Source organism: Orbicella faveolata, unplaced genomic scaffold (genome assembly GCF_042242905.1).
Source record: "Orbicella faveolata isolate gen_17 unplaced genomic scaffold, um_ofav_v1 contig_46, whole genome shotgun sequence".
In the NCBI taxonomy this organism is placed as follows: domain Eukaryota; kingdom Metazoa; phylum Cnidaria; class Anthozoa; order Scleractinia; family Merulinidae; genus Orbicella; species Orbicella faveolata.
Genome location: NW_028301576.1, coordinates 33,477,293 through 33,492,867, shown reverse-complemented (window position 1 = coordinate 33,492,867; position 15,575 = coordinate 33,477,293). Strand labels below are relative to the sequence as shown.

The window sequence follows — 15,575 nt, the reverse complement described above, 5'->3', positions numbered from 1 at the left end:
ACAGTATGTTGGAGAACATTTACTTGAGCTCTGAAAATGCAGGCACAATGAACAAGTTGCATTTAGTGGGAGTCATGTATTGTAGGTTCATTTTGTTTGAGATGATAGTTGATTTGGCCTGCACCCTCTGAACTAAATGCTTGCAGATTATCTTGCCATAACCAGATAAGCCGTAATGAAAGCCTAAGAGCAGAACCGGTTGAAAAACAAATGTTTTGTTAATCGCAACCTACTTTCATCCACACATCCCCTAGCCTCCTAGGCAGATGCTCGGTATTGCACATTCCTCCTAAGGAAATATTGTGTGACTGCATAAGAGGCTACTGATCGTTTTTTTTAAACTCGTGGATATGCGAAGCGTAGAAATGTGTTTCTTGCGGGGACTCTGATATGCAAATGTGTCACTCACTCAGGTGTAGACACTGTTCGTAATTAGTCGGCCCGAACGAGAGCACCCGAGGCCAACGCCATGTTGGAATAGTAACCAAGCCCGACGCCATATTGGAATAGTAACCGTGCAGTCAGCGCGAGCCTCACTATCGTGTTTGCACGGTTACTACTCAAAGGATGCATTGTGCCAGCCCGAATTGATGATTTTGTAGCTTTTACACGACCATTAATGTTAGGTATTTCGCTAAATTGAAGTGGAGTTGACTTCAAATGTTCAAATTAGTACTACGGCCAACTTGAACACTGAATTTCATGAGCATTTGACTCGTTCAGGCATTCAAAATGACCAGGAGATGAGCACTTGTTTGCTGGAAAGTGACCTACTAATGTGGTAAGCTTTGATGAGAATGTGTCTTACTCGAGGACCTTAATGAACTTATATGAGTGAAACAAACACTTCTCAATGAACGAAACCAGGACAAACACCGACACCATTATATAATGTAATTTCATTTTTATAATTAGTAACATCTAAACCTGAGGCCAGCCGAAATATTGTTTTGAATAGACCTTGTGTCAGCCTTGCAGTAGTATTTGACTTATTATCGTTTTACTTTTCAAGTTTGGCTGCTTAGATCTCCTGTGAGATCCAATGTTCAATCAAGCTGGACCTTCGTTCAGAGCTTTGCAGTTTATAGTACTTACGTTTTTCATGTTGAGTAGTCCACGTTGAACCGACATTGAGTTAAGTTTAGATTAAAGTTGTGTTCTCTATACCTGTCTTGTTTATGTTAGTATATTGATCTGAACTCTGAGTGGAATGTGAAATGCACATAAACTTGGAAAAAAAATCCCAAATACTTGATTTTGATAAGCTTAAATGATTTTTACCCTGTCTTGTGTTTACACTTTTGCTTCCCGATTGAAAAGATAACAAAGGGAAAGAAACACTGTGTGAGCTCGTAGGAGCACATGTTTATGGGTGGACAGATGTTTTGGATCAACACTGAAAATGCTTGCAAAAGAGGCTACTTATTTTGATGTATTTTACGTGCAATATATATAGAGACAAGCAGTTCCACATTGGAATAGAAGTGCTGTCTCGTAAGAAACCTTACCTATAGCCTTGAGTGAAGTGCACTGAAGAAGGTCTGTAAGCTCATACAACTTGAATACATGCAAATTTTCCCAGCAGGCAGACATACATCAACATCAAGATCTGGGTGTATGTATGTTGGGGCGGGGGGGGAGTAGTCTATTAATTTTTTTGGCAGGAGTGTCCTGTGTGACCCAAGAACCCTTAGCCTTTACCACTCCATGTTCAGCTGCAATTTTGCAACGGGCAACGAAATCCAATAAAAAAAGCCTACGCTTTCTGAGATAAGTGCGACCTTGCGTGGTACGAACCCCGCTTGTTTTAACAGTCCTTAAAAATACACCAATAATTACAAGTTTGTCAACATGTTTCATCTCTAGATTACTTAATCCACGAGTTTGACCATAGGTCTCCTTTGATTTAACTTATTCATTTCTTAACTTGTGACAATTGTTCTCACCTCCCTGTTGATGAATGAACTCAAGTTCCTTATACAAATACCCCTTACAAATATATCCCAATTTTACTAGTGCCAGAAAAAGAAATGTCATCGCTTCTACATGCATTGCATGCTGTTTGTTACTAATCCAAGCATAACCGATGCCACATGGGCTTTTCTAAAGCAGAATTCATTCATGTCTTTACGTGGTTACTTCTTACCTTGCTCATGGTTTGCCTGACTTAATAAAAGGCTACAATTGTTGCTGGTTTAATGCTGACTGCACAGGGAAACTTCAACATGGGCTTTTAAGCAGCATTACTTGATGTCTGAAAACCAAGAACCTGACCTCAGCACATCAATCTTAATTATTCAGTGGGAAGGTAATTTCATTGGTCCATGAGCCTGGTGTACCATGATGCATGATCTTGGTTACGGATCTCGTGATTCTTATCACATCATATGTTTGGGTTATTTCCCTATTTCTATTTTCCAGTTTTGCCTAGTATTCTTAACCATAAGCTTTCAAGCTGATGCTATTATTTCCTGAACAGGCAAAGGGTTTTGATCCAATTTCTATCTCTTTTCGCAAGAGTTTTTGTATCTGTAAAATAGAGACTAAAAAAATTTTGAAGAGATTTTGCATCAGTGAGATAGTTATTACTGGGTCATTGTAGAATCATGCATTGAGTCAATTTGATTGCAAGGTTGCAGTACTTCCAGGCGCTGCACGGAGCATGTTCACTGCTGTGCTTCAAACTGCTACCTCTTGACATCGGTACATTTTGGTTGATTTAAATAGGTAACAGGGATGGCGCAGTGGTGAGAGCACTTGCCTCACACCAGTGTAGCCCGGGTTCGATTCCTGGACATGGCGTCATGTGGGTTGAGTTTGTGGTTGGTTCTCATCCTTGCTTTGAGGGACAGCATCATGCAACATCCCTCATTCAACAAAACTTCGAGTTTGCAAATTAAGTCCTTAATGATTCCACAGGAACTATGGTGCCAACCACAAGATTACTTACAGCTAAATACAGGAGTTGCACCAACCTGTGATTGGAAGTTAAAAATAGCATTAGTCAGGTTGTTGAGCTCAAGAGACCTGTAGATCATGTAGGCATTTGTGCGACGAAGGGGAAGACTTTGCAGACAAGTTACTTATATATTAGGAATGGAAAGCTAGATATGAAGTGGAGGAGTAGGCAAACGAAAAGCAGGAAAGAAAACTCAAGGACTGCTTTGGATTGTAATTTTGTCACCCAAACACAAGATTCCCATGCGTGTTTCTAGCCCGTTTACATTTGTCCTTAGCAAGAATGTATTTTGTCAAGGTATGATTGTTCTATTAAATGCAGTTCGTGTTTTACTTTCTGTTGAATGCTCCATGTTAATAAGAGCGACGTACGTGTAGCAGTTTTTGAGACTTGGTGACCTCCAAAACACTGGCTTCGATCGATTGAAAATTGTACTGTTTGGACTTTTCGATTGTGTGTGTTACAACCATCCTGAAGGAAATGAGAGGACGGGAGATATCCAACCTTCCTGGGTAAAGGTCTAAAGAGCTGCTGGACCCATTCTCCTCATTCTCCTCAAACGCCAAGATGGCGGCTGCTAGGAGCTTCGGGTCTCCAGTCTTTGTGGCGTTTACTGTGGTATTTTGTCATCTTATATTTTCTGACCTGCACCAACAGCTCACTAAGATCACTGCACGACCATTTGTGGAAAACCAGACTCCTCCATCATCGTGCTCTGAGCGAAAAGTTGTTATTCAACTTGGTCATCTCATAAGAGCCTCTTTGGCAAAGCACGGACTCCAAAGATCTCGTGTGGGTTTTTCAAAATGGTCGAAGCATGGCCAGACAACGTTACTAGTGGCTGGACACGACCCACCCATTGACATTACTATCTACTCAGATGTGCCTACGAATCCTGGCCCACAATACGGGAATAAGATTGAATTAGTCGTGCCATTATTCAAATTTGGTTCAAGTTCCATTGACTGGTTCAAGTTCCATTGACAGAAACAAAGGGCCTGACTTTGTTGACTATGTTTGTGATTCTAAAGTCGACATTGCTGTTATTACAGAAACCTGGTTAAAATCTGCTGATTCCGCTGCAAGGATGACTGCTACACTGCCAGGATATCGGCTATTTAATCATCCTTGCCCAGACAGAAATGGTGGTGGCACTGGTATTTTGGCTCGGGACTCGCTTGTTGTTAAACAAGCTAGAGCGGGTATTTGTGATACCTACGAGTACTCTGAGTGGATTATTGTGTCCAGCTCTGCACGTCTCCGCCTAGTTGTCATCTAAAGGCCGCCCTACTCATCAAGTCATCCACATACTGTGGGTATGTTTGTCACACAATTCGCTGAGTTCTTAGTATCGGTTGTCATGACAACTGAGCCTCTGGTGCTGGCTGGTGAATTTAATATCCATGTTAATGTCAAGACTGACAACGACGCGGCTAACTTTTTAGACCTACTGTCATCGATGGGCTTACATCAGCATATTGACTTTCCTTCTCATATCTCTGGGAACACTTTGGATTTGCTGATATCCAGAACTTTGAATTCTAATCTTATACAAGATGTCCAACCTGGTACCTATTTCTCTGACCACTGTTTAGCACTTTTCACTATAAATATTTCGATACCTCAACTGTCAAGAAAGAAGGCATCTTTTAGGAAAACAAAGACTATTGACATAACAGCATTTATGGAGGATTTGTCTGCTTCAGGATTGTGATAATTCTGATAACCAAGGCAAGTTATTTTGTGCTGTGAAAAACCTTCTAGTGGAAGAGAACTTGTTATGCTTCTCGGACTATACGGACAAATCAGCGCTTGCAAGTGACATTGGGAAGTCCTTTGTGCAAAAAATCAGCCGACTGCGCGAAGAACTTGACCAGGGTTATGTCCCGAATGATCAGGGTCATGTCATGGATGACAGTGTTGTAAATAGTGACTCTACAATTCCTCTGACTCGTATTGAAGGTTTTGAGCTATTAGCCGAGGATGATGTGCGTATGCTCATTGTGAACTCTAAATCAACATCCTGTTGCCTCGATCCCATACCCACGCACTTACTGAAGTCCTGTAGTGAACCACTTATTCCAGTGGTCACCAACATAATTAACAGCTCGTTGGAATCAGGAATTTTTCCTGACAGCTGGAAAGAGGCCGTGGTCATACCACTGTTAAAGAAACTGGGACTTGAATCTCTGTTCAAGAACTTGTGTCCTGTAAGCAACTTGGCTTATATTTCCAAGCTCACTGAGCGCACAGTATTCAATCAGACATACGACCACCTTGTCCAGTCCGGTCTCTATCCGCTATTACAATCGGTATATCGCCAGTATCACAGTACGGAGACAGCGTTGGTCAAAGTTGCTAATGATATTCTATTGAATATGAACTCGCAGCGTGTTACACTACTTGCCCTCTTAGACTTAAACACTGCTTTTGACACCATGGACCACGCGATTTTGCTAAAACACTTCACCACTGATTTTTGTATAGGCAGGAAGGCTTTAGAGTGGTTCTCGTTGTATTTGTCGGGATGCAGTGAGCGTGTTTTGTTTGAGGGGGCTACATCTGATAGATTCGATCTGTGTTTTGGTGTCCCACAAGGCAGCTGTCTCGGTCCGCTTCTGTTTGTGGTTTATGCCTCCAAGCTTTTTGAGATAGTACAAGTCCACCTGCCAATGCGCACTGCTTTGCTGACGACACGCAACTTTACTTGTCTTTCAATCCTAACAGTCCTATGGATCAAGTGAAGGCATTGGAAGCCATGGAGCGATGCATCAGTGACTTACGTAAATAGATGTACCGGGACAAATTAAAGATCAACAATGATAAGACTGAATTTCTTGTTATCGGATCGAGACAACAGTTGCTGAAAATTAATCACAGTTCAGTCCATGTTGGCATGATCGATATTAAGCCTGTTAAGGTAGTGCGTAATCTAGGCGCCTGGTTCAACTCACATTTTTCTATGTCAACCCATATTTCTAAGTCTTGTAGTACGGCATTTGTCTGGTTACATAATATCAAGAGAATAAGCCACTTTCTGCCCAGGGATAAATTAGAAATGGTATTGCATGCCTTCGTCACAAGTAGAATTGATTATTGTAATGGACTTCTCTATGGACTACCAGACTGTGAAATAGCTAAATTGCACAGAGTACAAAACGCTGCAGCTAGGCTGCTTATGTCATGTAAAACGTATAACCATATTACGCCCATTTTGATAAATTTACACTGGTTACCAGTAAGATATAGAATTAATTTTAAAATTTTATTACTTACTTTCAAAGCCCTCTATGGCATGGCACCTAGTTACATCATTGATTTAATTCATATCAAGACTATTGCACGCTATTCGCTGCGCTCAACTGAAGGTGTTTTATTAAAGCATCCTTTAAGGAGAATGAAAAAGTCATTTGGTGACAGATCCTTCAGTGTGGCTGCGCCCACTCTGTGGAACGCTCTTCCTGTTAGCCTCCACATGATCAAATGTATTTCCACTTTTAAGTCAAATCTTAAAACTTATCTTTTTAAATTAGCTTAATATTTCTTAAATATGTATATATAAAGAAATGATGTGGTGTTTTTTTATTTTTAAATTTTATTGTAGATTTTTAATACTTGTATAGTTTTAGGTTGTTTATTGTTGTAATGCGCTTTTGATCACCTGGTATGTTAAAAAGCGCACTATAAATCAATAAATTATTATTATTATTATAAACTCAGTCGTGAAACAAAATGGCGGTGTTTTGGAGCTATTTTCAAGATTTCGTCGGGGCACAAGAAATCAAGGATTTAACCAAATCCAAAAATTTTTGCGCAGAAGTATTTCAAATAACAAGGAGATTCGTTTTAGTGAAAAAATTTTTGGGTTAGGTGCACTTTAAGTTTCTCCCTCCAGAAAACCAACTTCTGAAGTGGAAAGATAACATTGCCCACAAGAATCAGCATATGGATGGAACACTTTGTATATGCTGAAAATGTGCAAGGCTGCTTTGATATCTCCTCATTGCAAACCATGCTCAAGATTAACAGTGCCAAATCAATCAAGACTGCAGTTCCGAAAGAGATTAAATGGTTTGCAGCTCCATATGACATTCTGGCAACAGTACACCAGCTTGCAACAACTATTATCATCTTATGTTGTGGTAGTCACAGTTGCAACAGTGCTCCCCTGAAAAAAGCCAGAACTTGTCTTATTTTGGCAACGAAATGACTCACAGAGCTGATTATCAAAGTTCTTCCACGGGCAAGATCTGAGGTGTGAGCCAATATGTAATGAGGCTCCTAACTCTTCAGCTGCTGCTGTCGTGGTTAAGCATTATTATTTAAAAGAGGTTGAGTTGCTGAAGATTCCACTCATTTACTTCTTCCCTGAATACACTGGCTGGGGATGCCATTGTGGCTTTCTGGAAGGAATCTTGTCTGAAAGAAAAGATGGAGGTGGACTTTGAGTTTTCCAATTAGATTTGATTTAAACTTATGAAATACACATAAACTACCCTCTGTAATTCATGCGTGCTGCATATTTGTACTCCCACCGATGAGAGTCGGCACATCTGTACCTTGTTTAGGTGTTATTACATCAGATCTACGTGTTTTCCAATCAGATCCGACATGTGCTCATGGTACTGTTGGATCTTTGTGTTCATTAAAGTTTAGTACTTAACACTGGCGACAAGGATTCTGGAAAGTTTATGTCAGCTGTGGTGAGCACGCAGTAATTCAAAACATGTATGGAAAGTCCGGAACCCACGGAGTAAACGAAGGAAATTATGGCCGGTAGACCACCTTTTGACCAGTTCGACGCTGAAAATCAGAAGATATCAAAAGTTACCTGGAAATACTTCGAGTATTTTACTGCCTATGACATTGCAGATGACAAAGACAATGCTGCTAAATGATGAGTGATTTTATTGACATCTATAGGAAGCAACTGTTTTCAAGTACTGAACGATTTGGCATTTCCCAAGGCTCCTAACATGAAAACATTTGATCAGTTGGCGAGTCTGCTATGTGAGCATTTTAAGCCGACACATTTGAAGATTGCAGAAAGTTCTACCCAGGTGACAGGGTCCTTGTGAGGGACCTCAAAAAAGAGGACACCTGGTGGCCAGGCTCGGTGCCTGAGCGAAGTGGACCGAGGTCATACGTGGTTGCACTGAACGATGGAAGGGTGTGGAAGCGTCACGTCAATCACGTGAGAAGGGACAGTATGGATAGAGAGGTATCAGACCCTAGCCAAGAAATGGAATCTCAGGACAAACGCCCTGATATTCCACTTGCTATTCCACTAAGCATATGTGTTCCAAGCCCTTCACAGGCACCATCAGTTAGTCCAGCAAATGTACGTAGTGAAATGGAGCCAGGCCAAAGGCAGGCACAGGAGGAAGTCCAGCTATTGCGGTAGACAAGGCTCCATCTGTTGTCACACAATCTCCGGAAGTGGCCTGCCCCCTATTTCGCTAATCTTCTAGAGTGCAAAAAGCTCCAGACAGATTAAGCGAAACTATCTGAAGTTCTGTTGAGACTTGAACTGTTAGAGTTGATTTTGAACGATATTAGTGACCTGAGTCCATTAGCATTAAGTTGCACTTAGGTTCTTTACTTAGGAAGAGGGAGATGTGGTATATTTGTACTCCTGCCTATAAGAGTCTGGGCATGTCTGTACCTCGTTTAGGTGTTATTACGTCAGATCTACGTTTTTTCCGATCAGATCCGACATGTGCTTGTGGTACTGTTGGATCATTGTGTTCATTAAAGTTTAGTACTTAACAATGTGTTTGAAAATAATTCCATCGAAATGACTGAGGAAGTCACAAGTTGGTTTTGGTGGACAATTCATGTTCTTTTTGTTTTGGCCTTCAAAAGCAACAGGTCAGTTGAATGGTCTAGGTCAAACTGTTTCATCACTGCCTCTGTGTCGTGAACTCTCATTGCATTGATCAAAGTGTCCTGGTTCATTCTTGTTTTCACCAGACCTTTTGAACAATTCATCCCTGAGAATGACCTCTCATGTGCAGCACTTGTTGGTGAAATACAAGAATGTAGTATTTTGCTGTCATGTTTTGAATTTCCTTAAATGATGGCAGTAGTTATGGTAAATTGGGGTGACAGCAATCTTTTTCTCAGAGTCTTTGTTCCGCTTGACCAGCGGTTGGAGGCCGTGTTTTCTCGAGGTGGTTTTTCTCGCTTAACATTCCTTAAGGTGATCTGTTTACCGACTGTGTTAAGCAGCTTGAGTGATGTTTGCGTTTCCACTACCGCACTTTATTCGTTTTTTATGACATTGGATCCTTGTTATTCGGGCAATTACATGAAACTTGGCGGGAAACGAAGATGCTTGCAAATATGTTATTCTTATGTTTATAGCTGTGCTATCGCACTTGTTCCAGGATTGAAGAAGGAGAAGGTTTCAGCAAAGGCTCAGGTTGCTTGCTATCTGAAGTCGAAGAAGAAGAATGAAAGCCTGTTTCTATCAGAGGATGTTAGAAGATGTAAACGTCGGTCACAAGGAAATCTGTTTGGGTTTTAGCGTGACCACAGTTTCAGTTCGAAAACATGGTTCTCAATCAATATGAAGACAACCTCTGGCATGAACATTTTCGGGTTTCAAGAGAAACCTTTTGATATATTTGTGATCTTGTTGGCCACCATCTCGTATGCCAGGACACAAACATGCGTCGAGCAATTCCTGTTCTGAAACGTGTCGGTGTTGCTTTGTGGCGCCTTGCAACAGGGAATTCGTATTGAACAACTGGACTGGTATTTGGTGTTGGGAGATGCACAGCATTAAAACTAAAAGAAGAATTCTGTTCAGCCCTGTTAAGAGTCGGTAATGATTACATTAAGTTTCCAAAAGGAGAAGCTGAAACTAGAGATGCAAATGAAGCGTTTAAAGAGGTCAGTTCCTTTCCCCAAGTGGTTGGCGCCATCAACAGATCGCACATCCCAATCACTGCACCAAATGAAGATGAACGATTATTACAATAGGAAGCAGTTCCACAGTGTAGTTTTGCAAGGTGTAGCTGGTGCTTGCTAAAGGACACTTCATACATGTTAGTACAGGATATGCTGGTGTATCCATGATGCCAGGGTTCTGTGAATGAGTTCCTTGATTAATGAAGTCGAAAATGGCAGGATACTAGTTTCCCCCATTCTCCTCACTGGCCATGGCAACGATATAAAACCACTATTAGTTGCTGACCCTGCTTATAAACTTACCAACTGGTGTATGAAGCCCTATCCTGTAAAAGCAGCAATAACTGCCAGTCAGAGAGCGTTTAACAAAGCACTTAGTAGGGCTAGGGTGGTGATATAGCAAGCATTTGGAATGCTGAAGGGAAGATGGCAATGTTTGTTAGACCAACTCGATGAATCTATAGACAAAATACCCCAGACAATTATAGCTTGTTGTATTTTACACAACATTTGTTTAAATATGCACGATGACACTGATGTGGATCCTCACAATGATGGACCAAACCCCCTTCCCCCACTACCTGGTCATGACGCAAACCGCGAAGGCACAAGATTGTGAAATAAATAAGAGAAGCTTATGTTTAGTTTCAACTTTTAATGTAAACAGTAACAGTATGTGCTATTTTTAACAAATTTTCTTTTGTTCGTTTCATATTCAAGAACCTTTAAAAAATTTACGGAAAACAAAATATTTTATTGAAACTTCTAAGTAATTCAACTATAACTGATCTGTATACAATTTCTTTCCTAATATATCATCACTTTGTTCTGTAACTAGATTTCAAAACAATATTTGACCACTTTGTTATTGTTCATTTGTTGAATTGGGTTTAAACTGTAACTGAACTGTAGTAAAATTTATCTCCATGTTTATAAAATATGTTGTCAATTTGTTCTTCAACTGTCAGTTTACTTATCCGCCTTAAAAATCTTTGCAATTTCTGTAACCATAGAACACATCATCTGTTGACTTTTCAGCTCCCTTTCTGCCTCTTTTTCTGCTAATCTTTCAAAGAAATCGTGATCTCTGTTTGACTCTCAGTCAAAAATGCGAAGTAACCTGTATTCTGATCCTGTGCCTTTTTTGACTTTTTAGCAGGCGTCTGTTTTTTCTTGGCAACTGAGGGGCTTTCCTTTGTTCCTTTTCTATTACTGCCTGGCTTTTGTTTAAAGAATAATGATTCAGAAAATGAAAGATCTTCCTGGTTTTCAGGTTCTTCCAAATTGGGGTCACCCGTTTCAGTACTTGAAGGCGTACTGGTGCAAGACGATGAAGAGGCACAAGGGCTCGCTTGCTCGTCAAACCCGCATTCAACAACTTTCTTAGGCGTTATTCTTGGTTTACAGCCGAGAACATCGTTGAGGTGATCGAAGTATGGGAAGGTTACGTGCTCGTTCCTGCTTTTGTTATTGTGATCGTTGACCCTTTTACAATCATCTTCCAAATTCTTGATCTTTGCTTTGCATTGCTGTGCAGTATGAATACAGGGAAGATTTTGCTCTGCAAGCAGATGATTTTACTACTTTGAGATACGTTCCCAAATAATGGAGTTTTGCTGTTTACTGATAGGAAAATAGTCCTTCCACACATATCAGTAAGCGTACTTCTGCATCTGTCCAGTTCGGTGACCTGACCTTGCTGTTGGATCCCTCGCTAATTCCACTCTTGCCTTCTTGGCTCATAACTTGGATTGCTGGGGATTGCACTCGCCAATCTTACTGCCGTGGAGGGAGAGTGTCTCGCTGATCAGGCTGCCAAGTTGGAAAAATCATCGGGCCTTGTGCGATCCGGTTGACATGAAAGTCACCATCAGTTGGAACCACGAATGGAGGAGTCTGGGTTTTTGTTGAGGGTCGAGGGTCAAGGGTACTATGTCGAGGGTCGAGGGTACCATGTCGAGGGTATTAAAACATGAAATAAGATAAATAAAAAATAAAAGAAATAAAATAAAATAATAATTAAAAATAATAATTAATTCGGAAATCTTCGGGAATCTCCGGAACATTTTAGAAAATGTTCAGAAAGTTTCGTATGCCCTTCGGACAACACTCTGAAAAACTTCTATAGGCGGTCAGAATTCATCGGAAAATCGAGTTCGTGTTTTCTTTTGAAGCTGACCGCTGACCAAGTTACTTTTTACCGTTGTATCGCGGAAATTTTTTTCATGTTTCGAGTTCAATTAGAAATTAATTTGCACTTGGGAGTTTTTTTTTCAAAGCGGCTCGCGCAATTTTCAGCTTTTTGAAAAACTCACTCGTGCAAATAACTCTATACGGTATGATTACCTATGCAAACAATATTATACATGATGCATGAATTTTTCTCCTCGTGTTAAACAAATAGCTCAAATAGCGAGTGGTAGCAAATGGTATCCCACGGATCTTCCTCGGCAATCTTCGGATATTTTCGAACGTTTTCGGAAATTTTCTCAGAATTCGGAGAGTGTTCGGAAACATTCGTACAATCTTCGGATAATTAGTAAACTGTGTCTCTCCCGTCCCCCTCTGCCCCCCCCTCCCTCCCAACAAAACAAAAGGATATTAAAGAAAAGTATTCTACAGCATAGTTAAGCGGTTGATTAATTCCGACTGTATGGGAGCCTCAAGCTCCAAGATAACAAAACAAGAAGGTCCTGCTTGCATTACGTGTCACGTGTCAGTGTAATTTCAAAGAAAAGCGCAACCAAAGCATTTCCATTTTGCGGGATAATTTTTTCAATAAGACTTCGAATACGATCATGGACACGATCACAGACAAAACCCACATCAAGAAATCTCGGCATCTAGTTTCTTTTATTGAACTAGCTGCTTACACGAAAAATTCCACGTCTCAGGTGCAAACAAGAACAAAATAGTCGAAAAAATGTGATATGATTTAGTTCACCATCATTATCTATGTTTACTTCGAAACAACATTTAGATCACATGCTTCAAGGACAGCACGCTGGCCAGGTTCCAATGCAGCAAAAAGCTCGTTGGAAATGAAGACAAGGCCGGTAAATACCGGATTTTTGCGTCTTAGATGTGCACACGACGGGTGATAATAAGTGTTAGAATAATCATGGCTAAATACGAGTTGTCCCGTAACTTCGTTTCTTCGAATTACCCTTCTATCCACGTGTTTAACGACAAGGTTAAATGGTGGCTTTCTATACTTGTCCACAAAGTCACTACTGCATCCATAGCACTTTTGTACTTTGGTAGGCAATAAACAAATCTCATAATGATACGGCGACAAGCCGGAATGCCACTGCTCGTGGGGTGTTGCATGATAGGGAGTACGTGCCATTCCCGACGACGAAGGTTGGTACAGCGACCGAGGCTGGTACAGTGACGGAGGTTGGTGCTGCGACGGAGGTTGATACAGCAACAGAGGTTGGTACAGCGACGGAGATTGGTACAGCGACAGGGACTGGTGCAGCGAGGGAGGTTGGTGCTGCGACGGAGATTGCTGCGACAGAGGTTGGTGCTGCGACGGGGGCTGGTACAGCGAGGGAGCACCAGTACAGCTCGGCAAAGGAAACAACGGAAAAGGCTGAGAGGCTGGTACTAAGCTATAATTTGAAGACAGAAGGTCAGGTGCAGGCACATGAGAGCTACTAGATGCAGTGGTGTGAGATGGACGGTCTCGCTTGTCTGTCACAGCAAACGTCCCAGTGGCGGCAGTTTGTTTTGGTCTGCTAACCTTATCTTTTCAGGTGGCCTCCTGTGTGCGTTTTTTCCTTTCTGTCGGGCGAAAAGACGCAGCCGGATCGATTGTCAGACCTTCGGCATCGCTTTGTAACAATTCCTCCCCCATCTTTCTAGCTTTGTTCAGCTCACGCGCATATTCTCGTTTCTTACTTTGTAAGAAAGATGGCCCATCCCCACCTGTAGCTGTTCCCGCAGCATAACCTCTTAATTCCGCGTCTAACAATAGGGAGTCTCTAACGTCTGCTTGGCAGACCTCAAGAAGCGACATGTTTGGGTTATCCCGATGTCCCCAACCGGCATGGATGACCTCTGCTTGGTTCATTCTTGGTCCATTTTTCGGTGCAAAGGCACAGAAAATGAAACCTCTTCTGTCATGCCACCATGATAACCAACTTTGCAAGAACGATCGCTCCTCCTTTGCCGCGATAAACGAATCGAGACGTTTCTTAACAGTGTCGTAATGCTTTTCTGATACACTTTCAAGAAGTTCGTTGCAAAGGCTTTTAAATTCCTCCCCGCTTTGACTGTCGAGTCTATTCGCCTTTTTGTTTCGGTGGTCTTTGAAATGAAATTCGCAGGTTTTGATTCGTGATTTTGTACTTTCACCGAATACAGCACACAGTCCGGCTAAGTTTGCCCCTGCCAAGTCTGTACACCAGCCAATGGGATTGAAAGTTTCATTCTCACTGCCAGAAACTTTCTTTAAGATTTCGTTAAACAATTCCCAAAAGAGTGCGACATTTTGAGAATTTTCCGATTCCGCTTCCATTGTTCCCAGAATTATTTGTTTTCGCAGGAGCGAATGGTAGACACTGGCAGTTAAGGTGACAAAGCCACGACAACGTTTGTACTTCCCGTCAAAATAACAAAATTTGCTATTGAGATAATGACTGCCATTTCTGTTCATGTTCAACGCTATCTTAGCTTTCTCTCGACTTGATTTAAACACGAAGGACGGCTTGTCTGGGTTTCCGCGCCTGTCATTAACTTTGTAAACATAAAATTCGTCCTTTTCATCACAATATTGCTTAAACGTAACCACTGCCTCGAAGTTGTGCCCGACTGGCTCAATGTCTTTCTTCAATTTTTTCTTTTCGTTGGAAATCCATTGTTTATCCAATGTTGCTTCGGCTTGCTTCTCTACGTCGCGCCAGTCGCACTGCTGGCGGATTGTCGATAATATACACGCAGACTGTAATTCTGCGGGTTTAATGTTAGGATTGTCCTTTAGAATCTGATGCACTTGATCTGTGTTTTTGACCGGTGCCTTTATCACTGGACAGGTGTGCTGTCCACAGTGATAGACTTTGGCTGACTTCTTTCCATAACTTATATATCTACGAGCAGAGCAGGGAACAAACTCAGCCATCAAACCACAACCCTTACAATGAAATTCTTCGCCGGTCTTCTTTTTCTCAAACTGCGTGGTGTTAATCACACCGTATTGCACTCTAAAAGGGCAATCGTTTCTAGTGCACTTGAATGATCCTTTACAGTCCGCGTACCTTACACGAGCATGTCCTCTCCAAGTAGTGGGGCAATTTTTCTTCCACTTTCTCCCATCCTTCAATGCAGCAACTAGTTTCTTTTTATCCAGTTGGCCCTTTCTTTCGTAAACTTTGTCCCCGTCGATGTCGTCCAGTAAACGTTCCACCACTTCCTTGTCCACACCGTCCCGTAGTTCAACGCTTATTTTCCGTTGCTTCAACCGGCACTCGTCAGCCAATCTTTCATTGTCACTCAGAATCGTCTTTGGAACTCTCCTCGCTATCATCTCGATCACTTAGAGCCGTTCTTGCAGCCCCGCTTAAATTCCTAAGGAAAAGCAAACCACTTAATTCAATATTATGCCTTAGTGGAAAATGTTAAACATTGTTTAACATTTCAATTTGCTGATTCTGGGCCAAAAATACAAGACTACTGCTTATTAAATTTTTGGACTTTGAGA

At 41.4% G+C, this 15,575-nt stretch overlaps 1 protein-coding gene across 1 annotated transcript; it reads right to left on the bottom strand.

The window, feature by feature from the left end:
- Positions 1–13,135: 13,135 nt before the first annotated feature.
- On the bottom strand, positions 13,136–15,401 carry LOC149099886 (uncharacterized). The gene has a single exon (XM_089276927.1). It carries the CDS (start codon positions 15,399–15,401, stop codon positions 13,629–13,631), a length of 1,773 nt encoding a protein of 590 aa, XP_089133053.1. The 3' UTR covers positions 13,136–13,628.
- Between the last annotated feature and the right edge of the window lie 174 nt (positions 15,402–15,575).